The sequence below is a fragment of the Pyrus communis genome, chromosome 9, assembly GCF_041283825.1.
Source record: "Pyrus communis isolate YQ-2024b chromosome 9, ASM4128382v1, whole genome shotgun sequence".
Classification (NCBI taxonomy): Eukaryota; Viridiplantae; Streptophyta; class Magnoliopsida; order Rosales; family Rosaceae; genus Pyrus; species Pyrus communis.
Genome location: NC_142573.1, coordinates 25221063 through 25248517, shown reverse-complemented (window position 1 = coordinate 25248517; position 27455 = coordinate 25221063). Strand labels below are relative to the sequence as shown.

General features: G+C 36.8%; 2 protein-coding genes and 1 long non-coding RNA gene across 6 annotated transcripts; 1 reads left to right on the top strand and 2 right to left on the bottom strand.

The window, feature by feature from the left end:
* The first annotated feature begins 254 nt into the window (after nucleotides 1-254).
* LOC148694464 (uncharacterized) lies at nucleotides 255-1871 on the top strand. Its single transcript, XR_015966421.1, has 2 exons — nucleotides 255-389; nucleotides 1476-1871. It is a non-coding gene; the product is annotated as an uncharacterized LOC148694464 (long non-coding RNA).
* Nucleotides 1623-13617, bottom strand: LOC137739055 (transcriptional activator DEMETER). Of its 4 annotated transcripts, none has more exons than XM_088699769.1 (21): nucleotides 13414-13617; nucleotides 12035-13271; nucleotides 9261-11078; nucleotides 8812-9165; nucleotides 7290-7380; nucleotides 6124-7192; nucleotides 5752-6021; nucleotides 5570-5649; nucleotides 5347-5431; nucleotides 5159-5250; nucleotides 5013-5081; nucleotides 4878-4914; nucleotides 4709-4791; nucleotides 3953-4390; nucleotides 3565-3601; nucleotides 3430-3487; nucleotides 3195-3334; nucleotides 3045-3110; nucleotides 2724-2838; nucleotides 2598-2636; nucleotides 1623-2067 (listed from the first exon to the last, which is right to left on the bottom strand). In XM_088699769.1, the coding sequence occupies exons 2-21, from the start codon at nucleotides 13023-13025 to the stop codon at nucleotides 1952-1954; spliced, it is 6048 nt and encodes a 2015-aa protein (XP_088555895.1). In that variant the 5' UTR covers nucleotides 13026-13271; nucleotides 13414-13617; the 3' UTR covers nucleotides 1623-1951. The 4 variants fall into 4 exon arrangements, with proteins under 4 accessions (XP_088555895.1, XP_068334634.2, XP_068334633.2 ...); XM_068478533.2 differs by having other exon boundaries at nucleotides 12035-13220; nucleotides 13414-13612; XM_068478532.2 differs by having other exon boundaries at nucleotides 5752-7192.
* A 1609-nt stretch (nucleotides 13618-15226) lies between these two features.
* Nucleotides 15227-20350, bottom strand: LOC137739793 (uncharacterized). The gene is made up of 7 exons (XM_068479504.2): nucleotides 19943-20350; nucleotides 19600-19725; nucleotides 18727-18924; nucleotides 16738-16834; nucleotides 16403-16506; nucleotides 16193-16244; nucleotides 15227-15876 (listed from the first exon to the last, which is right to left on the bottom strand). The coding sequence occupies exons 1-7, from the start codon at nucleotides 20155-20157 to the stop codon at nucleotides 15673-15675; spliced, it is 996 nt and encodes a 331-aa protein (XP_068335605.1). The 5' UTR covers nucleotides 20158-20350; the 3' UTR covers nucleotides 15227-15672.
* Nucleotides 20351-27455: the final 7105 nt, after the last annotated feature.

Here is a 27455-nt window from a genome sequence, read left to right as displayed (position 1 = left end):
GCCAGAATTCACCTTTTTTTTATCAACTATAGCATCATGTTCATCGGTTACACATGTGATTAAGTTAAGACAATATTAATATGATTAATAATGGGCCACTAACACGACTATGAAATCTTGACAATTACATCCCCAATATTTTTATTTACTTTTTCTCCACGTTGCCATACGGTGAGAGTCTGAGGGAAGTCATATAATCCCAGCCGTCAGCGAGATGAAGTTTCCATTTCTGGAGGGAAAGTGCAAAAGGCGGTAAAATTCCAATTTGAAACTCATCCCCAAAACCTAACACTGGATCGGGATCCCGCAATTTCAATGCAACTCCATCTCTCTTCCGATTTCCGCAGCTTCATTGCCGTCTCTCAACTCGTCTCCGATACGCTCAGCAGGTTCATTCTCTCAAACCCTAGCTTTCTATTCACTCTGTTTTTTATTTCTCTTTCTATTTGCTGTTTGGTTGCCGAGAAAACAGTGGAATGTCAAAAGAAAATAGTAGTAAGAATTGTGATGGGCACTTCAATTGTACTTGGTTTAATTTTCGTATCGTATCCGCCTTTGGTTTTTTAGTATTTGATAATTATTACTGCAATCAACACTTTTCCGTTTCAAAAAAATTATCATTTATTAAACAGTAGGAATTGCTTATTATTGACATTCAGATTACAAATATCAACAAATCTAGTATCCTGTAAATTTTGGAATCCATCGGATTTGAAACGAGGATAACAAAGGAATGCTTTTCTGGGTTTATTTGTGCACTTTCTTTCAGTAATGCTAGAAATTATTATCATAATTTATAAGTGATAGCAGTTATTTTCGAAATTTAGAGATGTACAACTAAGGGTCGTATGTGAAATCAATATCGGATATGTGTGTTGGTTTATCTAGGAGTGATTTTTTCGTAGTTAGGAAAATATTTATTACGGGAAGCATACAGGATCTTATAGGTTTCCTTGCAATATATTTTTGTGCTTGTAGGATTTGATGGATCTAATGAGATTCCTGTGGAAAATTGGAGATTCCTGCAGTTAGTTTGTCGAAATGTGAATGTGAATGCCTCTAAATTATATCCGAATTAGAGTCTGGAAATCATCTCAGCGTATATCTAGCTCGTGCGAAGATGATCTTGCGATCTTACGATCTTAGGGTACATTGTTGTGCTTTTAACCGTACTCTATCTGTCGTAGAACGATCATTCTTAGGGTGGAAGGTAGCATCTTACCTGCTTCGGTTCTGTATGGTATTAGCATAAATAAAATATAGATAGAAAATGTGTTGGATATGGTTGCATCAGCCTTCTTCCCTTGTCATTGATTTCTCTCCTTCTCGTTAGAGTGTTGTTTCACGGGATTTTAATCGGTTTATGACAATACTAATTTTGATATGTTCTGTTGATTCGTGTTTTGACGATTATCCTTATATTTCCTTTTTAATACAAAATAAATTGATTTTTCTGAAAATTTCAACAAGTTCAGGAAAATTCTTGTTCTTCGACAGAATTACCGAGCGTATCTTCTCCAGAAGCTTGAACGGGTTTATTCATCAGCAGTAACCAATGAGTGCAGGTAAACATCATTTACAATGTTACTTGTTAAATGATTCGACTTCACACCTTCTTCAGCTGTATATAAAGTCTTTCATTCCAGTTTCTTTGTATAAACCGTTATAATGTTTTCGGATATTCTGGGAATTTATTGAAAGGATTACTCCTTTCTGGGAATTTATTGAACAACTAATCTGTACAGAATACAATCAACTCATCGCGAGACCTCACATTTTCTGAATGATGCTGGCTTTCTGCTGCCCGCCTGTCATATAATGTGTGCATCTCATGCTAGAGGAAGAATAATTGAATGTGCTAGAATTTGTTAGTAGTTGTTCTTCTCATACAGTCAGTAGTCTTCTGCAAATCTGATGAAAAATCTTCTCTGCGCCATTGCCATGGTCGGTTTTATTTCTTCCCTTCATTTATTGTCTTAGTCATCTTACTCGCAGGGAAGTGCAATCTGGCCATTAAGGGCCGTGGTGCTCTTGTTTTCCTTTCGAATCCCCTCACACAAACATATCCTGCAAGTAAATGAATTAATCCACAAGGGAACTTGTTTGTCATCTCGTCAGTTGACTGCCAAATAGCAGACATCGGTTCTGCAAAACAATGTTTTCTTTTTTCAACTGTCACCCACCTTAAGAACTTATGCTTTAGAGATGTGTAAATTAACCACCTCTTTCTCCATGTGTTAACTTTACAGGTGCTTAAATAGTATAATTTTATGCCAACGTGATGTATTTACTCAAATGATCAAATACAATTGGTTTTTTATTGACTTACTCTAGGATATTCTAATATCGTGGGTGCATTTATATCTAGTTATCAATCGACTAGATGAAGTTCTTAAACTAGACGTAGTTGCAAACATGTAAGTAGGTTGTGTTGGAATTTAAATTCATGATCTTGGGTTATCTTCTCATTTGTGTACTATGTTCCTAAATAGTAATCCTTAAAATAATATAAAGAGCTGAAGTCAGTGTCATATGTTCCTAAATCGTTTTCTCAAAGGCTCAAACTAATATGAAGAACTGAAGGCAGCATCACATACCTCTCCAAAAGCAGTATTGAATTCCCTCTGTTGATAGACCTGATAGACAGGTATTTCATTGTGAGTTACTTTTACATTTCTATTGGGGATCTTATAAAGTAACCCTGGTATCTCAATTTCTCATACCTTTGAATATTGTTGATACCGAAGTTCCAAAGTATACAGTCCGTCTTGGCAAATTCCATATCCACCCCCTTGGAACATCAATTGGGTTATGACTAGATTCATGATCTGCGAACATCTGCATCATGATAGAGTTTTATTTATAAATGTGGAAATTAATGGCTCGAGCACTCTGTGTTATAGGCAGATAGCAGATTCTTTTTGACCTATTGGGTTGGAGGAGTGCCTCTAACTTAGATAAGGTGTACTTTCTGGACTGCTATAAACTTAGTCCAGATTGTGCACAGTAGATGAAGGTGAAGGAAATTAGTGAAGAAGACTTGCCTCATTAACTTGAAAGTAGGTTCCATTGAGGGGAAAGCTCCCTCTCATTGCTGTTCTACAAGGTATCTGAGACAAGTTGAATTAATTTTTTGTAAACAACTGCAGGGGGTCTATTTTGTTTACATATTATCACAATTAAATTTTCCTTACCAAAATCGTCCCTCTGACTATTTGCGAGTTTTCTTCTCTTATACTATTGCATGAAAAGCATGTCTTCTCATTGCACAATCTGTTTTGATCTTGGGAGCCGCACCTGCTTTCTGGTTGTTGAAATGAATTTGCAGTTTCACCTGGTATACAGCAGTGCAGAACAAATGTATCACTTAGAAAAGTGTACAAGATTCTCAACAATGTATCTCAGTTATCAGTGGTTTCTTAAGCTTACCTGGTGTCCATATAGCTAGAAGGTATGGACTTGGATCATCTGGTTCCCGTCTATCCATCTGTAAAGTTGAACAGTGAGTAATTGAGATTAAGAATGCTTCATGTGTTCCAGATACGAAATTACATTTTAACCTACCCCTTCCAAGAGTGGATGTGAATCAGGTAGCTCATACCTGCATTATATCCGCACAGAATGTATAAGTTTGTCATAGAGAAATATAGTTAATGCTGTGCTTACGTCTCTGTATAGGTATGTATGTCAAAACTCATAACATATCCTAGGCATAGAGTTATTTAAAATGCAGTACAAGAATTCTGATGGTAGCGAATTCATTATTGAGACAACATAAAATGTTATGTTTAATTGAACATGTGAGGGCCTTGTTGTTACTTATCCCACTCGTAGATATTAAAACATTTAGTGCAAACTTTGAAGTAGACTTTGGTCCTACTTTAGCCGAATTTGTGTCTGATTGTATTGCTACACATATGTGGTATTGTGAAATGGGAAGACAGGGACTTACACTTGGTGCTCTGTTCGTAGTCTACTGACATTCTTCAGCTTGGGTGTAGGGATAGAAGTAGCTTCTGGATTCAAGGCAACTAAGGCCTTGGACATGTCACCTTCTTGGAGCTCCATCTTCTCTTGCATATAGTTTTGTAATGTAGCTGTGAACTCTTCCATGTTGAGTTTGATCGTAGGAATCTCATCAGGGTCCTCACAGAAGAAGTCCTCAATTTCACTTTCTGATACCTCGGTCAACTCTTGTTCTGGCGTTGCTGGCTCTTCGATGATTGGTTCACACTCTTTAGTTACAGTACCTGCTATCTGGAGTGAGTTGTTCTCAGGCGGAGGCAGTGACATAGGAGTGACAGCTATTTCAGGATTTATCTCGGCTTCCCTGGAAACACTTGAACTGACAATGCTCCTCTCTTCTGGCCCTGGCAGGGCAAGTCTTGCGCTGCACCAGACAAGGTTGGTATTAATCTGATTAATACTATGTCTAATTCTTCTGACTGTCATAATAATACATTATATTGTATTTTTTTTTCTCTTCATCTGATTAGTGAAACGTGGAGTACTTTTTACAAACTACAGATTCTCTCCATGAAACTATCTACTAGTTTAAGTTCTTTAAACACTTTCTGATTACTCATTAATGAGGCCTGAATCTCATGCCCCAAAAAATGTAAAGGTTCTCATGACACGCTTCAGTGTTTATTTTCCTGCACAGTGACATCAATATACTTATAATTTTTCCAGAGATTATTGCTCAAACCTTGCGAAAGCACTTGCGAAGTGTCGACATTCTCCTCTCATTGGACATGCATTGCAATTTGGTTTACTCTTTGTGCAAAAAACCTGCATACATATGAAAATATGAGGCTCTTATTTATTTTTTTATTAATAAAAAATTATGTTTCTAAGTAATGAAGCGCCATGTGTACCTTTCCAAATGTAATCATCTGGTAATGCAGCTCATAACTGTGGTTCAATAGTCAGCTAATCAGTAAAACAGCAAGTAAAAAAGAAAGAACTGCCGTCAATATTAATACGAATGATTCAGGGTACTATGATATTACAGGGTTAGTTGATCAAGTTTGCATAATCTTGGCCATAGATACTTTTGAACTGTCTCCAGCATTGGGTACCTAGAGAGGAATACGGTTAGCATTTGCAAGTACAGGAAAAGTTTTAAGCATTCAATTGTCAAGATATTATTTCTTACAGTTCTAAGAGGTGTAACTGCAGTGATTCAGGTAATGGTTGGAGGGGCACCCATCCCAGTCTTACTGCTATCCTTCCAACATTTGTGTCAACCTTTACAGAGCAAATAAGAAACAATATTTCTTATATTGTAAGATGTTCCCGGACTATCATAGGAAAGCAACTAAATAGTAGCCACACAATTTTTACCGGGAAAGCAAGGTGGTGAAGTGTTAAAAGCCGGATGCACTCCACACTTTTCAAGCCCAATCCTCGTATGCTTAATAGATAATCCCTGCAGAATAATCATGTCACAACTAATTAATTACCTACTGATGCACTGCAGTGCATTATTCATGCATTTGGATACCTTCTGGATAAAAGGGGCAGTTGTAATGTTATTTAAGAAAATGAATTATTTGGAATGGCATACTTTGCTTTATCAGGGGGAACATCTCTTAACCATTCCAGATCGATGCTTTCATGTTCTCTAACCAGTCGCTTTAGGAATTCCTACAAACATTTTGCAATCATTGTTAAACCTATCCAGTGATGTTATCTTGGGGGAAATTAACAAACATGAGGTCTTTAGACTGGGCACTAATAGTAGAGAACCTGCATTCGTTGTGCTAGCAAGTTATTCATCCCTCGCTCCTTGATTGCGTCAGATATTTCTTTGACATTAGCATTTATGAGTGCTTCATAGTCCAGCGAGTCCATTGCTTCTCTTTTTCTTTCTGTTTTCCTACCATTGGCTTGCGCCTGCTTTCTCAAAATGTCCCAGTCAACTGCATTCTTTTTCTCGCTCTCAGCCTTTCCTTTTCTTCCTTTTGGAGGTTTTGTGCTTGTCCCACTATTTGACTGACCATAAGAATTTAATTTCTCCTGTAAATTGGAATCAACCAAATGATTTTCGATGTGTATATACTTATTTGCTACAGAGATATTATCAATGACATTGAAAGATTTTTTATTGAGCTCACTGACATTTTGGACATGCTGCATGCTTTCACTCTTGTTTGGCAGAAATGGTTCGGTATGTTTTACAGGCTCTGTGACTGATTTATGTTCTGATTGGAAGGTTGGGTTCCCCTCGCATTGGTGACTGTAGAGGGAAGGTTGGTTATATCCTGTGCTTGACCTTGGTTGAGAATTACTTTGCTGGTCTGTCGAGTGCTCTCTGAAAGACGGATACGGGTCCTTTGTTGGTGTCCCTTGAGAACTCCACAAAGTATTCTGTTGCATGGAGGAATTAACGACACTGCCTGACAGTTCCTCAGTTCTTAAGCTCTTGCAATTTTCTTCCTGTTCAATATTGAACCTGGAAGCAGTTGTAGGCCAAGAGGATATGCTTTCCTCACTAAAATTTCCAAATTTCCACAGCTCTGGTTTTCCAGAATCTGGGTTCATGTGAAACTGATTGTTGCTGGAAAGAGCAACTGGTACTTGCATTTTTTCGTCGTCAAGATTGATTGGATCCTTGAAGGAAGTGCCATTGAGATGATCGATTCTGTCTGATTGTCTCTTTAGCTGTGCATATTTAAAATGCCCGTTCTTGGATCCATCATATGACAGTGAAATTCCATTTACTTGATTGTAAAAGTCCTGAAACTTGGTCCCCTTCTCCATCTGTTGACATGTTGAAATGGAGACATGAACCTTCTTGGGTTGGCACCCAGTGATAGGATCTTCTGTTTCTGAGTTGGAGCCCGAGCACGATTTGATTCCTAAAGCACCTTGAGTGACTGAGGATTCAAAAGAATCTTGAGAAGATACAAATTCTTCCTCCAAACATTGACTTTGTGCATCCACTAAGTTCCTTTCTGTCCCTGAGGTCTCTCTGTCTTTCTGGTTTTCTTCAGATTCATGGAGTGTCATAGAAATCGGGTGATAGATTGGTTGACTTGACCTGTCTTCATGCCATTTGGTGGCATCATCTGGACTTGTCATGTGAACTGCTGGTTCTTTAACCAATATGTTTGTCCTAACCTTGGGTTGAGCTTGGTGATTGCTTGACTTAAGTGGAAATCGTGCAGCCAAAGACATAAAGGCAGAGCTACAAAAGGTGAAAGGAACAAAAAGAATACTGTTCAATTCAAGACATTCACGTATGGGAATCTGGTTGCATGTACTTGCTAAAATTGTGAACTTACCTTGATAGGTGGTCTGAAACATTCTGAGTAAGGAAAACTCCAATCACTGAGTCAACAACTGATCCTTTCCATTTTGAAAAACGTCTGTCTCCTGTATAGATTATAATATTTTATCAAGGGTTGGCATGCATGTTATCTTTAAGAACCTATCCACTAATTGAAGAAAATTGTAATGAATTTATATTTTTACGGTACATGAGAAGCCAAAGCACTTTTTACCTGTTGTCTAATTGGGAGAACTACAAATCGTACAATCTTTCCCCATTAAAAACTTCTTTATAAAAAATGGTACCGGCCTGGTTTATATATGTTTCATAAGTAGTCAAGTTAGAGTTTACTTGGTTGAGTTTGCATTTTCAATATTGACTCTAAAGTTGAAAACTCGGGTTTCTTGACAGAAAATGCATTTGTTCTGCAGATGGCCACTAAAGTAGTTATGTGAGCCAGAAAATTTGGTGCTAAAGGAGGAAAGGGAAGGTAGGTCAGCCTAGCAAGTGGTCAAGTGGTATGAAATTTAAAACATTCAAATCTTTGTTAATAACAATATCATTATTTTTTTTCTTCATATACATAATCATTACTGTGATCATTTAAATTGGTCAAATTTTGTGCTAGACAGAGCCTCATTGCATATTTATCAAAGTTTTACCGGACACCGACTCTGACAAATAGGTCATGGTTCACTGGTTTAACCATTTGGCCATGGCTCTACAGCTGGTCTTTAAGATAATTTATAAACTTATTTTCTTGGGTGGATTTTAAACTTGAATTAGGAAAATATGTGTATGCTAACATAACAATGCTAATGCTATTTATCTATATTTTAGCCTCTTTTTTTTTACTTGAATCCTTCCTAGGCAATCATTTTTTGTGTAATGAGAAGGCTTGTATATCAATCATTGCTTATTTTGGAGTTTAGATTAAGAAGGGACTACATCAACTGCTTATCAAGCTTATTAATCTACAGTTTACATATTCACTCAATTACAAATAAGGGCCTAAATTTATGTAATTTTTTTATTACTATTGTGCTGAAAAAAGAATACACACACACACAACATATATACATATATATATATATATATATCTTCTGTAAAGCTATTGTTTCTCAAGACATCTAAATTATCTAAAACACCTTAAAATGTTTCAGTCTTCTATTTTAGTTCTGAAAAACCTGTCTTTTGTAACAAAAAATAAAAGAATTAAAATACATACAAATATAAATAAAAATACTAAAACAAGGAAGGACGTGTTACTTTTCTAGCTTACTAGGTGGGTGGCTTAACTTGCATTTCACAGTTTCACAGTTTCACAGTTGGACAGGCAGTACAGTTCAGTAATGAATCTCAGGATAACTTTCCTCTCTAGTTCAAAGCTTCAATATTTTATAACACATTGCAATTAAATCTGTTAAAGAGCTCTCAAACATGTAGACGGCAATGTTGATGTAACAAATTTATAACATATGCAGCATGGTAGTTCATGACAATCCAATTTAGGAATAAAATATAAGGTATTGTACCTTGAACAAGATGCATGCGTGCAATGAATGATTCAACTCGGCCTTGGAAAACCTTTCTTTCCTCTTCCCAATACTTCTCCTTTTCCTTATCATTTCCTTCAATGCCTCCACTCCCTTCCATTCCCATCAAGAGATTCCATATCCTATTTGTTTCCGGGTCAAGCTCTACTTTGGGCCGTGGCTTACGTTTCTTGATAAATCTTTCATAGGGAACTACTGCACCATCTCCTTTGTATGGGACAAGTGCATTTTGCTCATGCTCTAAAATTTTGCTGCATCTTCCATTCAGGTTTAGATTATTAAATTTATGTACAATGTCATCTGGTAATGTAGTATATCTTCTCACTGGAAACCCTGCATCAAAATCAAGAGTTTGTCATTATCTAAATGAGTTAAAAATAATTATTGTGATGATACATTTTTCAGAGGTTTCTTAAGTTAGAAAGTACCGATTGCTTTTGCAGAAGGTTGCTGATAATCATACAAGGCATCCTTCTCTTGCGGGACATTATCTATACCTGCCTGTGTGGGTCCCACAGTCTGCTTCATGTTAAACATATTATCGTGGCGAGGTTGAGATACTTCCTTGTTTCCCAGTTGAAAGGATTTTCTGGGATATGATGAACCTAGTTGGTTACAGGCTTCAATTGTGGAATGGGTGGAAAAGCTAAGAACTTGAGCGAAATCTTGGCATGAATGTGCGGATGAGATCTGCGGATTTAGAAAACTATTCCCAGAAGCGACTGAGTGAGTGTAACCGTCACTCATAAACCTGCCTATGCCCTTGTTCTGTCTGTCCATCCTTTCATTACTTTCAATGGAAGAACTTAACATTGTATGGTTCTTTGATGCGAATCCATTTGAGTTGACTGTATTTTGTCCTGTTCTTTCAAATATTCCCAGACACTCCTCAACCGGTGTAACTTCACAAGGCATATTATAGATGCTCAAATATCCATTCTCAAATTTCTGCTGCTTATGACGTAGTGAGATATCCTGGCTGAGCATTCTCTGATGGCCATCCAATTGTTTTATATCTTGGCAAGATAGTGAACTAGGTGGATGATTTGTTGAAAGATGTGTATGCTCAACCATTCGACAATACTCCCTCTTGGATCCCCTTACTTCTCTTGGAAGAGAGAAGGAGAGGATCTTTTGTACTGACTGAGAGTTACCCTGGGTAATATTTTCTTTCATCTGAAGGCTTTCACTGCTAGTTTTCGCTCTAATGGCATCTTGACCTACTCCTTCAGCATGGGTATGTTGCTGAAAGGGAGTGTATCCATCTATGTATCTTCTATGAGATAAATCAGAACTCCCATTCTCTACATGTCTCCCCATAACATGCGATTTTTTCAGATGCATGTCTATTGTTGTAGCAAGTAGGGATGCTGATGGTCGCCTTTCTGGCAGGAATACAAAGTTATCTGAGATAAGATTCATGGAAGAGGTGCAGTTATTCATAGTTCCTGGAATCTGGTTTTCGACCTTCAATTTGCTCTGTATGACACTTTGTTCGGATGGCCTGGCTTTAAAACCCTGGTTAGTTCCAGGGACCATAGGTTTCCCTTGAGAATCAAAATTCATATTGATCCCTTGTAGCATCTGCTCTTGTTGACCACCTGCTTTGCATTGGTTTTCATCCATGGTATTTTCCGAATCAAAATCTAGAGCTCTTTTGCATGATTTTGCACCTTTTCCACCATTAGGGTCTATTGTTTCCCTTGCACCATCTCCCAGTGGACTTGGGGATTCCTTTTGAACACTCTTTCTTACATACTTCCTCTTCGCTGGTTGGCTTTCCTTAGACTCTGTATTGTTTGGAGTTGCAGGCTTTGGTGTCCCCTTGGGCTTGCCTTCTCTGATTACCTTGGGCCTATGTTTTCTTCGCTTTGGTGCTTTCTGCTGCGGTGTCATGTTTAGATCAATCCCTCTGTCACCTTCCCTGTCAGAATCTTTGTTTTCCTTGTACGGTGTAGAAATGGCTGCAGATGACGACTCCACAATGTTCTGCAAGAGTTCGTCACTATATTTTTGAATTGCTTCATCTTCTATAGACATGGTTAGTTTCACCTGATTGTCTTTTTCCTTGCCAGAATCTTCATCCTTCAAGAATTCCAGTATTGCAGAAAGTTGGTCGTTCTCCAAATTCTTGTTCTGGTCTGTTGTGAACTGGTGTTGGCTGGCAACACATGGGGAAGCGTCAGCTTCTATTCTTGGTAAGGAGTTTAGGTCACAGCTTGACAGGAGTGGTGAAGGGAAACCATCTGTGCAGAAAAACAGTTTTTCTGTCAAGCAATTTTAACAGTGAAGGGATTTTCGGACTTGTATGGTCATTAAGATATTTTGTCCCTTAAAGTTGAACTTGATTATGATTTCAAGACCACTCAAAATGCAGTATGGCACAGCCAAGTGATAAATGTTTCTACTTCGTAAATTTCTGATTTTCGAAAGAACTCAAATGAGATTGAAACATTTCATGCATTGCTTATTTCTGTTGGTTTATTGCCTAAGGCTGTTGTACGGTGCAAGTGTGAAGGTTTTAGGCTTTCAAGTGCAACTAGCCACTGGATTTTGAGAGGCAACCATCACATCTATGTTTAAGTGGGTATCTAGGGAGGATAATACTAAGAATCACAATTATCTAGCAGCATTCAAAATGTGTTACGTTGCTTTCTTTGCCCCGCTTCCCGCTGCTTTTCTCTTGTTTTGGGTTAACATCATCCAGTAACATCAAGTCATTCCTCAAAGGTAGTGTTTGTGCCAAAATGAAGCTGGTTTAAGCGTATTTTGTTTTTGTTTCTTGTTTTGTTTTTTTTAATCTACATTAGAAGTCTTATATCATAAACAAGTTATAGTGCATCGTTGCTTCAAAACTACAAGAGAAACATAAAGACACGGTTGTTTATGATGTGAATTATTACATTATTATTAGAACTTTCTTTTTTAAATGCAATAAATACGTGCAATTGAGTTGATATATGAAGACATGAAAGTTCCACTTGGAAATGATCTCATATATGATAATATTCCAAAATTTGAATCAGTTATTTGTCACATAAGACATGATTTTTGTGACTTGAAATTGATTTGGTACATGATATCAAATGCCTACTTATTTTGTTTCTCCAAAGTTTCAGTTTTTTATTAGTCAAAACAATAGATGGTCGAAATCTTTCTTTGCAAAGTATGACACAGATATGAACTAAGTTAAAATGCTTACACTGGCATTTCTGGGATGAGCTGTCACCATTACTCAATGGGTTTGAATTTGAACTTGAACAGTGATTTTGATCCGCAGATAACCAATGAACTGAGTTGGAATCTCTACAACTGTTGTCAACTTGAGAAGGATAATTCATAACCAATGATGTGCTCATCACATTACTTGAAGGATATGAACCATTGCTGCAATTTTGGTCAGTTAGCAAGAAACTGCCCGGGGTGATTCCTTGGTTGCTCGATTGAGGATGCAACTTAGGAATTTGATTTGTCTTTTTTGCTACATCCACACTACTTGAAGGATATGAGCCATTGTTCCAATTTTGGTTGGTTAGCAAGAAACTGTCCGAGTCAATTCCTTGGTTTCTTAATTGAGGATGCAACTTAGGAATTGGATGTGTGTTCGCTGCTATGCCCACATTACTCCAAGGATATGAACCATTGTTGCAATTTTGGTTGGTTAGCAAGAAGCTGCCCGAGTCGATTCCTTGGTTGCTCATTTCAGGATGCAACTTAGGAATTAGAGGTGTGTTTGCTGCTATGTCCACACTTCTGCTCGGGTTTCTGTTTGCAGAGGCAACATACGCAGCATTATCATGTAGCAGCTCTTGTGTCATTGGATTATCGTTCCAACTTGAGCTGTCATCAAAGAGCAACTGTGTAAAGGATCCTGCAATGTAGGAGTCCGAAATGTGATTGATCATTTGAATGTTCTCCCCCGGACTTCCATCAAAACCATTTCTAAGTAGCTGATCATTTGAGCAAACAGCTTGAGCCATGCCATTGTAACTAGCCCCCACCGGTACATGCTCCCTTGAAATTCCAGTCAACTGCTGTTGCCAATTTCCTCCTTGACGGAGGTTCCCATAAAGGTTGACCGGGACCGGATGAGGCTTCACTGGAATCGGCTTCTGTGGAGTCACCGGTACCCAAGAATCCGTGACTCGTAAATCGTCATCCTGGGGAATCAAAAATCCCCCTCCAAATTTCATCCTTGATTGATTCCGTACAATTCAAACCATCCAAGTCTCTTTTGACTTGTCTGTTACATTAATCTCTACTAACATTCTCCCTTGCCTCCTTCTAATCAGATAAGTTAGGCCGAAAATCGAAAACAGCCGGTTTTCCTGTTTCTTATCCCCATTGCCGGAAACAACCGGTGCCAAAACACCCAAATACTCTCCCACCTACCACGCAATGCATAACACAATCAGCATCCGCTCGCTACCGGAAAATCGCTACAAATTACCATATCGACATTCAAATTCCGGAAAGAAACACAAATCGGAAAATTTCAGAAATTTTTCAGAGACCAAGTCTCCCACCTAACATGTAAATTACAGAGCGAATATTCGATTTCTGAAATGTAAAAACGCTTACAGAAATAGCAAATGCATTTGAGGGGAGGCAGCGGCCGCTCAGCTCTCTCCGATCCGGCGGTGAGACGACTGAGAGTCGTCGGAGCTGGGTCAGTCAGTCAATGCCGGAATTTACAGTCAGTTTTCTTTCCACCAGTAGAATGGGAGTTGTAGAGAGAGAAAGAGGGGGGAGAGAGAGAGAGAGAGAGAGAGTAGATGACAAATCAGTTAGACTATGTTGTGGACTTTATATATTAAATGGAAACTTAATCTGGGCACCTCCTGAATTAGTGTATTTTATTAGATGGGCGCCCGCGGCATTTACGGATAAAACAAATTTTCGGAAACTGCAATTACTTTGCGGTAGTTTGTTTCACCAGTTTAGTACATTTCATTTATTGGGTTACTTGAATAAAACTGTAATAATTTACCCTGATGGTAACTCAAGCTGTAGTTTTAGTGAGAGAAGTTATCAACAAATAAAACATTGTGACGTTTGAGGTTGATATTGAAGTTCTTTAGTATTTATTTTTTGTATATTTTTACTAAAAATGTAACCGAATTTTTTTTTTTTAAAAAAAATAGAATTGATATTTCTTCTAAAATGCATTTCAAATACTTTTGAAAATCAAAAATGTTTTTATCAAAAACACTTTTATTCATTTTAGTGGCACGTTTACGTAAAAATGATTAGAATTAAAAAAAGAAATTGAACTTAAATTACAGAATACTCGATGCTTACCGAATATAAGATAATCCAAAATTTGGTGGGATCCACACAAATTTTAGAATCCAAAACTCCAAAACTTGAGGAACTTGCAATTTGGTGGTATTTGACTTTTAGGTTATTAGAGAGTGGATTTTCTTCTCCATTATACTCTCAATTTTTTTTCTAAAATTTCATTATTCCCTCCGTTTACCCAACACCACCAATCGCTGCCCAGCAGAACCTTCCCTCTCCTTTCCTTCCGTCGCAAACACCTCCCTCTCCTATCCCACCCCTTATCCTCAAGCCAACCTTCCCTAACACACCTCCATCTTCTTTTCCTACTCCGATTTCAGGAAATTTTGTAAACAAGTGCAACATGAATCTGACTTTGACTCCACTATAATCCAACTCCTCCTCAATTCGATTTCTATCATTCTAATTACGAATTAGTAAACGAACTGTAAAATTCCAAGAAAAAAACATGTAAGGCTAAAATCTCTACAGCAAACCTCCATTCAATATTCATTTCAACGTTTTTTTATTCGACTAGCTAATTTACTAGCATTTCTGCAAACATTGCGAGTAAATGTTTATTGTTTTTATTTTTTAACCCTCTGATACTTTTTCTTTTAATAAAAACGCAATTAAATTTTTTATTTGTATAAATCAAAGAAGAACTAGGAAACAAAAAATAAACAAAAGTGTGCAAAACCATGTGTGCAGGGCAACTTCTGAGTTGTTTTTCATGATTTTGGGGTTTAAAGTCTCATAGTGACTTCTCACCATCATCCTAAGGGTACATGATATATTAGGTGGCTTAATCACGATTAACATTAAATTATTACTAGTGAAAAAAAAATCAAGTGCCACAAAATAAATCTAATGCGGGCTCATCTATGACGAGTAGGAGCAAAGATAGAAGCTAGTTCATCATGGGCACAACAAAGTAGTGATGGATCGGAACTCTATTTCTGTTGTATCCCAACAATAGCGAACGCAATACCAAAATATTTTTCTAATTTATTCAATAAGGCATTTTGTCGAGCATTTGGTTTACCTTTACCGTTTTATGCCTTTTCTACATCCCCATTCTTTAATGCTCTTTTAAATTGTCTTTAGATCAATGTTGTTATCGTGAATAAAACAAGGAGTTAAATCATATATGTATAGAACGTAGGATTAGAGGAAACGATAACGCAGTTTGTAAACCACCAAAATACATTACAGGAACTAGCAACGATAGAAGAGTAAGAAGAGCAACCTTTTCTACTCGAAATTGGAACTTCTAAAATTTCTTTTCACTTCCTCCCCGTTCAAAGAGTCTGAAATAGGACTTAACTTCTAAGGGGCGATCGGCCTCATCACGTAGCTTTCTTTCCATCTTACTGTGACTTCGATTGATAATGTACATTTTCTGTATGACTTTTGCGTAACTCGCAGAAACCGACAGAAGAAACAGTTTAGAATGAATGAGTGTTTCATGGTTCTCAAAACAAACAAAAGAACTTGCATAAGTCAGTACATGTGCTTTCTCAATGCGCAACGTAGCTATAACTCGCAAGGATTAGTGATTCAGTTCCGGAGAAATGCCACAGTGGCAACGCGCGATCCAACAGATCCACCAAACGCGAATGTCGGATATGTGCGGACATGACTAAGGTATTGAAACTTAGGAGGATCTTCGCTTGTTTCGTGTTCCTGGATGACACTTCTTTGATTGAAACTTTCCACTTCTTGAACCAATTCATCCTTTGTGTTGTTACATGATGTGATCACCTACCAAGGTGTTCCCCAAAGCAATGAAACATCAGGTAGCGTCGAACGAAACAAAAACTTCTTAAAGAGAAATTTAAAGATAAAAGAAAGAGTGCATGATTCTGGTACGTGCCATAAGCAATTTCAAATAATTAAAAGTGCTTCTCATATGGCCGAAAACAAAACCAAAGCACTTTCAAAGTGATCATGCAGGAAGCGCTATGGTTCATAACGCCATACGTTATCTATACTCTTCCTTTTAGCACTTGAAAGCACGCCCTAAATGAAGGTAAGTGCAGTTTTAAGTAACAGTATTAACCAAAGTGAAGATGCTTACTGCTAATCCACCAGGAGCCACCAATTTTGACACGGAACCCCAATACATTACCCTGTATAACAAAAACACAATTTCACAATTTCACACTCTAGTTTCCTTTTCTTCGATAACCACAAGCGATTAAATAGGCTAAACAAATCATTCATACAGACATGGAGGAATTATCAATCAGAAAATATATAAAGAGTTGCAGACTATGCTGGCTTTTACCTTTTGATAGAACCATCTGGATGCAATCCAATGGCATCCAAGGTTCCTTTATCCACAACTAGTTTGAACTGCCTGTCCAACTTGGTCTCTAGAACATCATCAACCTAAAAAATAGTGGCACACAATTCATTTAAAATTATTGGGAAAGAATGTATTAAAAAAATAGTTTAATAACAAGCTAGATACAGACGACATTAAAGCTAAGAAGAGAAATTTCATTGAACGGAAATATACAAACGTCCAAGAGGATAATTGAAGACAGCAGGTTATAATCTGATATTTTTTGTCTAGAGTCTAGACACACCAGAAAACATTTGCCAAAAGAAAAGGCATACCAAAAAATTAATGTTTGGCAATCCATCACGATCAGCAAGGCTGCGAGCAAGATCAATTGCCCCTTCACTATAATCAGTTCCTGTTAAATCAGAAAACCTGAACCCAAAACACCAAAATTTCATTCATTAAGGTCTCTGATGTGACAATTTAGAAAAACAACGGAATTCAAGTCATTAACTAAAATTTCATGAAATCATGGACTGAATTTTTATTTACAACACTCCCAGCCCTTCTTCACAACCATCCAACAAGGAAGGAAAAATAAATCAAAGGACAAAAAAGGACATTCATCAGGCATAGTTTTTGGAATGATATTCTTTTGGGGTGAATTGGGGACCAAAGACAAACATAAATTACATAGGAATGAATGAAACATAACAAAATAGTGAAATACCCAACCATAAGGGTAAAGGAAGCATCATCTAACAACGGCAAATATGTCGTATGTGCAGTGGTGACAGTGATTGCACTTGAAAGTATGTAGGTTAGTGAAACTTGATAGCAGTGTTGATTCGATTATCAAGGACTGGATTATGATAAGAAAGTCTAAAACATTATAACAATAAGGCCCATGTAATACATGCAATCTCATAATAATAAAATAACTAGCATAATCAGAAGTCAATAACAAGAATAATAATTATATTAATAAAATCAAGTTCATTATTAACCTATTAATTTAAACCCTAACCTAAATCGTTCTGAATAAATTAAGGGGTAATTAGATTGAGGTCACAACATATTTTCAATTCAAAGATTGAGTCTGTCAATATTTTGTGCTTTTAATGAGAGGTCAATTAAGAGACATGTTAGCAAGTGGAATTGAGCTGGAAATGAAACTTGTAATTATTGATCTTAGTTGAAGAGGAAAATTGTTCCTACCTATGTTAGAAAATGAAATGTCCATCGACCATAACTGAAAATATGAAATTATTTATTGGCCTACACCAAATTTCCTACTAAATAATTATAATTAAAGTTCATTTAAACATAAGTAGTTTTTAATCCTGCATGTATCCTAAAATAAGTGGAACTTTTTTTTTTGTGCATCACTCATTGCATGCTCTTCAAGACTAAGCCACAGAACCGATTACTCTTTTCTTCTAAGGAACAGGAACATAATATCATTAAAAAAGAACCAAACAATAGAGAGGACCAAGTTGTCAACTGAACTAGCTACAAGATGCTAGCTAAACATTTCAACAAAGACTGCAAAACGTAGCTAAGAAGCAAAGATATATGGCAGCAGACCAATAAAAACACTACTGTACAGCAGAGTTCCAGCAATACAATATAGCTCAAAAAGAACTATTCCCAAATTCTGGAAATACCACCGTACTGACGCCCGAAAAGAGCCCAAAAATGACCTACTGCCGAGAAGATCCACCTCTTCATTCCCTTGCTCCCTCAAAATTAAAAAACACTTCTATTCTTTAATATCCATACCATCCAAAAGATTTCCATTCCATGACAGCACATCTCCCTAGCACCATGCCCATCTTTTTCCATAAAAACACTTAAACCTCTCACAGAATAATGCAAGACAAGAAGCTAGAGTAATTAGAACAATAAATTGTTCTATAAGACAGCCAATGACTCTGTTAGCTCCTCCTCCTGATCATTCAAGTTTCTTCATTTAAATCCGAAAACTTATTATACACTACAAATAAATATTTAAGCACATATACACTTCCATCAAATTTGTTACCAATTTATCTTAAGATAGTTCACTTTCTTCACTACTACATCATTCTATTAAATCTAAATGCACAATTGACTTTAACCAAGTAGCGTATAAATACTGAGACTCTCATCTATGGTCAACTTGTTGACCTTAAAATGCGACCTGCGGAAGCCTTATGGTCTCCAATCTAGACATATCAATCTGATATATGATTCACCTAGTTTGCATTTTATTTGCTTCCATACAGGAATTTCAATCTAATTCAGCATAGAATACCAGATAAAGTTGAAGAATAAAAGAATACCCCTGCTTGGAAAGTGCTTGAAGAAGCAATCCATTGCCAGTCCCGATGTCAAGTACACTCCAGCCTGCAAGATACTTATCACCTTTTTCCACAGGATCAGACTTATTATTATCATGATTTGGTGTGCGACCTTGAGAAATATCAATGCATAAGCTTTTGGTCCAAGAGGAGACAACTTCCATGACATTAGTTCCAAACCTACAGAAACAGAGGGCTGAAACCATCAAACGCTCCACGTCTTACAGTACCTACTCACTTTAATACAAAGGGATACTAAATACGAATCCCTCACTAATGTGGAATTATAAAAGTAAGGATTAAAGGTTAGCAAACTCTGGTAAATCACGACAAAATTGATTTTCACAGCCAATAATATTTTAATATCAACTCCTTTTCATTTTATATAGTTGATATGTAAAGGATATCAATCTTGTTAACACCTTTTTCTTCAATCTCCCCTCACTATTATGAATATCTTTTTCCTAAGGCTCTTTGAAAGTAGCAGTAAATGCATATCATATAGCTAATTAGTATGTTACTAAAAATTAGCTCATGTGATCTTCACATGACGGTGTTTAGATAATTTTTAACAGTTTTGGTATTGTGGTTGTTAGCTAGTTAACTTCAGTTAGCTTAAATATATAAGCTAATAATAATTCCTCTGTAATACCAGAGTTTATCAGATTCATTTTAATTTCTCAGACAATACTAAAGCTTTCTCTCTATAATCTCTCGCTCGCCCTTCAAGATTTTTCTTCGATTCTGGGTATTTCGGGACTTTTCTTTGATGTTAGCACTTGGCTGTTTTCTGCTGTGCCCCAAAGCCACAACAAATGAATAACAAGTTAATTTGCACGGTTGCGAAAAGCTTACCAAACTTCACCGGTATGACCATGTTCCCGAAAATTCGCCAACTCATCGGCATATGCAGCATCCCAGTAACTCTGACGACCTAGCATTGATGTCACTCCTTCAGCATCTGGTTCCTCCTTGTCAGAACTGCAAATACCACCATATCAAAAGAAAGAAAATTTCTTCCTAAACTAATAGCCTATGAATTCTTCCTCTAAATTCAGAATTGCAAAAGCATAAATACAACAAGCTATGCAAAAACTTAGTCTTAATAACTTAATTTTGCACTAATTAATTAATTAGTTAATATTTCATTTACAAAGATTTTCCTGGAAACCAAACAGGAAGTGGAGGGGAAGCAAACCTGTACTCGGAGGGGGCGCGAAGGTTAGCAGCAGAAAGGTCCTCGGCGGCATCGGCATGGCGCTGGTCGTCGTCGAGAGTGCTTCCGTAGTCACTCTTGATGGACCATGAGTCGGCGGCGATGGAGCGGTCGTCGTCGGAGACGAGATCAGGCGGTGCTGCTCGGCTCTGCTGCGATATCTCCGAGTCATCTAACCCCAACCGGAATCCAGCCATTGCTGAACAAACTCTTGGATGTGGACTGTCTGACTGCTAGAATAGTGTCGATTCGTTGAATCGACGTGGTCAAACGTTACAACCTAAAATTGGATCAGTGCAACCTCTAGATTCGGTTAAGCCTCGCGATTAGTCCGTCTCCGATCGACCCAACCGAACGGCCTAACGCCTTGGTTTGGTATTAGTGTGTTTTGAAAAAAAAAAAAACTACTTACATGAGAATAAGTGTGAAATAAAGCAGTAAAGTGTTTCGTAAATTTTTATGTAAAAGTGCTTTTGAAAAAAAAATAGTATTATAATGTTCGGTAAACTTTTATGTAAAACAGTTGTGATTGTGTGAAATGATAAAAAAAGATATAATACTAGATGTGTCATTAATTTAATTTTCTTAAAAAATAAAAGATAGGAAATATAATACAATAATTATCTAATATAACTTATTTTATTTATTTATAATTTTTTATTTTAATCTCTCTTTAGAATTCTAGAAACACCGAGCCCTCGAGCTTCTCGCTCTCCCCGATGGCATCCCCTGGCTGCTCCTCAACATGGGTAATATTTCAAAACCCTAACTCCCCCAATCTTTCAATTCAATTTTTCTTAAAAAATCCAAAAGGGGTTTGATTTTATTCACTGAAATGGTGAAAAAAGCTGAGTGAGTGATTGAGGTTTTCATTGCAGGTTGTCAGAGAGTGGGCATCAGTGGATTGGTTTAGATATTTCCTAGTCGATGTTTGGTATGTGTTATTATTTTGGGGTTTTGTTTATCGTTTTCGATTTGGTTTTCAGCTTCTTGATTGCTTGTTTGTTCTAAATCGGAACTTCATTTCTTTGATGACCGGAGATGTGGCATTGGCTCCGATCTGATCATCTCTCTCATCTATTCCGACTGATTCTCACTCAGATTCTGGGTTGAAGAGGGAATATTGCAAGCAGGAATCTTTTTCTCGCTCGGATTCTTGACTGGTTCTTGCTCAGATTCTGGGTTGATTCTCACTCAGATTATGGGATTCGATCCAATCGGCAAATTTTCAAAAATGGTTTCTCAAAAAGATTGAATCTTTTTCTAATTTGTGTATTTGGAGGATCTGGAAGGAGAATAGGGATGAATGTTGGTGCAGTGGTGGTGGTCGGTGTTGAGCGGGAGTGGGCGGGACGGCTGTGGTTCTACTCTGATGCGAGGGGGTGAACGGCTGTGAGAGATTCCAGTTTAACTATCAAGAACAAGGCTTGTCATTTTGTAAAAATGATGAGGGTGTTATTAGACTTTAGAAAGTTTCATTAAAGGTGTACTGTAGCTCAGTGTGCTGTGAAAGAAAGCCAGTTTTCCGAATCAGCATTTAGCTGCTTCAGCTTTTCTGATGATTTCAGCTGTCAATCACAGCAACTTTCAAAATAATCCCCTTTTTTTGAGTTTACCAAATACCTTCAACATAAAAACTTTGAAAATAAGCAGCTTTTTTTTAAGCACCTCAATGCCAAACCATACCTAACTATGGCTCGTCTAAATTTATAGTTATGTAAAAAATTATTTTTTAATGAAGTTTTGGATCGTATTCATGTCCCATTTCAATCGAAAGAGGTAAATATAGCCCTTCAAAAATTTATTAGTTTTAAGTCCGACTTTGGACAAGCTTGATATCTGCCAAATAATTCTTATACAAAATTCCTCTCAATAATTCTCACGCACTTTCTAGTTGTGAATTCTTGTGAGGTATTTGTATTTCCTCATGGGTTTTTGAGGTGCATGCTCATCTTCCACTCAGCTGTCAAGAAACCCATAAAGCTCCGATGTTGCTGCACTACTACTGCATAATGTCTTTCGATGTTTAGACCTACATTTCGAACTTACGATAACATATAATTCATTTATTTACGATAACAATTTACCCAACATTACAATTTACAAAGAAATTGGTTACAAGGGCATAACTTTGATACAAATTTGTTGACCCTAAAAATTACAAGGCCTAGGTCAAGCAACTACCGAGTTAACTACATCCTTTTTGTGAATGCGGACATGCCAACTCGTGACCGAGCTTGGACGGGTGAGTAGAATACATGTGGTGGTATGGTTTCGAACATGCTACTGATTTCTAAACTAAGCGACTACGGCCAAAGAAGGAACACTATGGGCCTAAGATTCTGGAACATGAAAGCAAATTGCATTTACTATGAAGTTCAATAAAAGATTTGGCATTTAATGTGCCAAACACTGAGTAACCTGAGTAACACCTTCTTTCGCCAAGAAACAAATAAAGTGACCTCATTCAACGAGAGAATCAATGACTCTTCACCGACAAAGACTTGGATAAATAATCAACTGAAACAGAAGCAGTGTTATTAGTCCAATTTGAAGATGCTCCCAGGTTGCCTAATTCTACGATTTCAGTTATGTTAATCCAAATTCAATGCCAACACAATGTTGTTAATCCAAATAGAAGATATATGGCGAGAGGGTTAGGATAGTTATGGCTTGTTTACATAACTATAATCAAACTAGGAGGAATATGATGAGGAAGAATTAAAATGAGAAGGAGTTGGAATGAGGAAGAGTCATAATTTGATTCCTGTTGAAATTGTTTACTTAAATGTTTTGGAATCGAAGAAGAAGTGAACTGAGTTCATATAAGTTGTTTATTAATTTATTTGAATTTGAATGTGAATTAATATGATTACAAAAATGCCCTTGTTATTTTTTGTTTTATTATATCCCTGTATTTATTTTTAATAACATTTCAATTAGTTATTTTTATTTGTTTAGTTAAAGTGAAGAGTTAAAATATAATTATTGTAAATAGATTAAACATGCAGCTCACATATAAAAAATGGATGACTCGTCTAGAGTTTTTCGCAGTCAAATTTTATCGAACCCTGCCCCCCAAATAAACACCATAATCCACCAAAATTTCCAATTATTTCTTTACCAAATTCTTGAACAGGAATTTTCCAATGTTGTTCCGTTTTCATTTTGGATTCAAACAATGGGAAAAGGCAAAGTTCAAGAGCAAGCCCACCGCCCATCGCCAGCTCTACATTCTCGAAGATCTTGCTGGCATTACACACCCCGACCCAGAATGTCCACCTGGATTTCGAATTGAGATGTGCTGGGCGACACCCAGAATGTGACGAAGCCATAAAGTGTAGTGAGGTTGAAAATGTGAATAAATTTAAACTTAAAAGTGCTTAAGAGTGCATCACGTGTGCCGACCCAGTACAGGAAAAAAAAAAGGCCTAAGCCCAAACCTTTGGCCCGTTGACCAGATCTGGCCCATTTGCAAAAATGGATCTGAAATATTCCTGAATTTTTTTTGGAATATTCCAAAATATTCCTTGTGTTGACTTTTACAAAATTTTTTCGGAAACCCTGCTAGTCTAATTTCGACACCCCGAGTTTGTTTTTGACATCCATTTAATGAAATTCCGAAGTTTTAACATAGTTGACTGCCTCGACGGCACGATTGACCTTTTATGGTTGACTGTTGACTTTTTATGAAAATTGCCTGGGACCCTACTTAACGTATTTTGATGCCCTGATTCCAAATCCGCACTCCGTTTTCCTAAATTTAATTATTTTAATTGAGTTTTACTAACGAGTCCCAATATTATGCTTAGGTACGATTACTAACGGAGACTCCAGCTTTTTGAAAGGATGTGACATCGCAAGTATCTGTGAGTGGCTCTTTTCTTATATTTATGTTTAGTTTCTATATATACATCTAATAACGAATTTTATATGTGATACCATAATTAAATTAGCGTTTATAAGAAATGTTGTAATAATAAGAATCAGGAAATCATTTCATCCTACAGGATGCACAGGTAAGCATACTATACAAGGATGCCTTAATTATATTTATAACTAGAATTATTGAATTACTGTGGCATGATCATATTTAGCCTATCTGCTTATCGTGTGCTACATTGATGTTAGTACTCGCCCGGGCTAGGGCCAGGCTTCACCTGTATGTTCATATCGCACCGCACCGCACGCTCACTTTGGATCCATTGTAGGTGCAAGTCATGTCCTAGATTGCTATAGGCAATTAGGACTCGTATGTGATGCGTATAACGCCAATCTTCATGTGATTGTAGTACTAGAGCGTAAATCATTAATGCACCCAGTCCCATTCATGTCAAAATATTTCTGCATGAACTCATGTATCAGCATATGTTGATAAGCACTCGATATGATATGTTTGTTATGTGAGATTATGTGATTATTGGACTTTAAGTGTTTATTCACAAAATATTATGACATATTGAATTCTTGAGATATTGCAGGCTACGGTAAGTATTTTCATACTATAAGTAGTATTTATATTTTGGAAACTATACTTGTTTTACGGCAAGAGGTTATTATGTTTTTGAAAAGGTTTTTACAAAACTGTATTTTTAGGCCCACTCACCTTTGTTTTTATTGCCCCTCCAGGTTTTAGTAGCTAAGTTTTTGTATCGACGAATATTCTTGGCAAATCTAGGTATTGGAGATTACCTTCGAGGGTATAATTTTCCCCTTATCTCTACTGTACTTTACTTATGCTCTGGATCATGTGTGAATTGGGTTCAACCTGCTCACATGCACACTTTTATATTTAGACACCTTTAGGTTTAAATTTACTTACATTTTCCACCTCACTACACTTTATGGCTTCGTTACCTTCCAGGTGTCAGCTAACACAACTTGATTTGGAGTTCAGGTGGACATTGTGGGTCAGGGTGTGTCATGGCACCTCTAGTCGTCCTCGAACTTTTTTCGAAATGAGAAGCTGAACATGGTGAAGTCGAAGTAGATTTTGTAACAAGTACCAAATAAGAGTTTGGAGATGAATCTGAATGACAAGATGAGAAAAAGAAAGGGATTCTAAGGATTATTGAGATTGAAAAATCCTAATTTGGTAAAGTCAAAGACAGTGAAAGCTTGAGACATTGATATTGGAAGACAAGTGGTGGTTTGGGCTGGGTTAGGGGTGGTCAGGTCAGAGTGTGCCTTGGATGGTTGAATGGTCATGAGAGAGGAAGAGAGATGAAGATGTGAATGGCAATCTTGTAATATTTGAGATAAGGAGGATATTATAACGAGCAAAAATCCATTATGGATTCGTAACAACCCGGAATCAGAATACCACCTAAATTTAGGTAATCTAGTTCCTCCAAATTTTGGAATTTGGTTCCATAATTCGGGTTGGTCCCACAACGTTTTTGATTCCCCAATATTGGGCAAACATCAGGATATCTCGTAATCGGAAATAATTCCGCCCTTTGATTCTGATTACAATTACAGAAATGGGTCCTTAGTATTTTTTTGGGGGCATGAAAAGGTTTTGCGTAAGGTGAGGTTTCATGTATAGTGTTTAAGTTGTTTTTTTAGTTAAAGAGGCTCTTCTTGTTGCACATCATCCAATATTTATAGCAGTGAAATATTTGAATTTGCTTGATGAGCAAATGACAAAGCTCATCTTGATATTGTCATATATTTTCACGTTGATCCAATGAAAGACCATGTGATAGTGTCTAAGTCATGCTTCATATTCCAATCAGGTGACTCCCTTATTCATGTTGTTTGTCCAAATGCATCCTTGCAATGATAAAGCAAATTACATTTCAATTGCATTACTACCTCTGACCATTATCCCATGTTTTTTTATATTTCATCTTTGACCAGCATGTGGTCGTAATCACATCACCAATCTTTGCATAATAATCCATCCTGACCAAACCACTAGAATATCCTTGGATAATGAGAAGGATCATTGCCAATCTGTGCATGCAATCCCATTCTAGAAATTTATCCTTTTGTTCTTGTGTGTGTAGGGTGCAAAAAGTTAGCAAGATCAATCCTTTTTTTTTTTTTTGTCTGACTAACAAATAAAATCCTTATCCAAAGGATAATTAAATAATCAGCAATGGATAATGCTTGGCATGCATGGTCTTTGTATAAATTCAAATCAATCCAATTACTCGGCTACTAAAAAAACTTAGCAAGAAAATCATGGAGTCCATCTTCTTGTTGAACAACCTTTCTTGGTTTTATCCTCATTTTGAAGCTCATACCAAGATAATTACTATAATAATTAAGATTGGTAGTAATATCTGGAAAAATATATATTAATTCATCCAATTGCCTCAACTAAATGGGTCAATGGTGCAAAATTGGGTCCAAACATTGATTTGGGCAAAGTGTGAATTTCAGGGCCGAACAAAAATGTAAGAAATTGTCATAATTCAAGTAAAGAGAAGGCAACATTGTTTTAGCAACTTATAATCAATGAAATTTTGTGTGCTCTCAGTAATCAACAAGATTTTGACAAGTTAATCCCTCACCATTCATTCTACCTTTGTAGTTTGAACAATTTGTTTAGCATTAGTGTCATAAAAACACTTACAAAGTTCGAATTTAGATTGCATCTTTAGAGATTTGTCCATCAATTACTTCATTGTCCACCACATCTAAAACAATCTAAAACAAGTAATTGTTTTAGGCCACATTTATGACTATTAACCCACTTATCAATCAAAAACAGAACTCACCATTTTCCCTCGTGTTGGATTTCTTCAGAACTAAGTTTCTTAATGGAAAATACCAATTTGAGACACAGTGTGGGGTTTTGTGCATCAATAATGAATTGTGGTCTAGTAGCTATAGGTGGCTTAGATTAGCCAACCTTGAGCTCAATGAACTTAATGTCTAATTGCACAATGATAACAATTGTCTCATGAATATTTGCAGGCCTAAATAATTTCGCAGGATAATTCAATTCACGTTTTAAACCAAAAAACAAAAAAAAACAACTCTTCAACAGAATATGATCAACATCACTAGTCCTATTTGCTAATTTGCGAACTTCCGCAATATTATCCCTTAAAGGATATGTTTGGCATAATTTGAACAAAGCTTCAGTGTTGTCCTCAAACTCTGAAGGTCCAAACTTTCTACAAAAGGCTTTGGAAATATCATTTCAACGAAGATTTGTTTGGATACAAACATTTAGCAGAACCATTGAATACAATACTTGAGCTAAGGGTCAAGTTGGTAATTTTGCTTACATCTCCCCCGCCCATAGCCTAGGTATCATATACACTCCCAAAATAAAGAGCCTTTAATGCTAGAAGAAAAGCACCTATACCTAACAAGATTAGATGAATACCCAAAATTGTAGTCATTTTATTTTTATCTTTCCATACATAACCGAAGTGCCTCACCCTAGAGATGGAAAGATGCGGTGACGACCTTTTGAAGAACTAGTGTATTGTAGAAGAAGAAGAACTGGTCGCCCTTGTAGATCTAAGCCAATGGA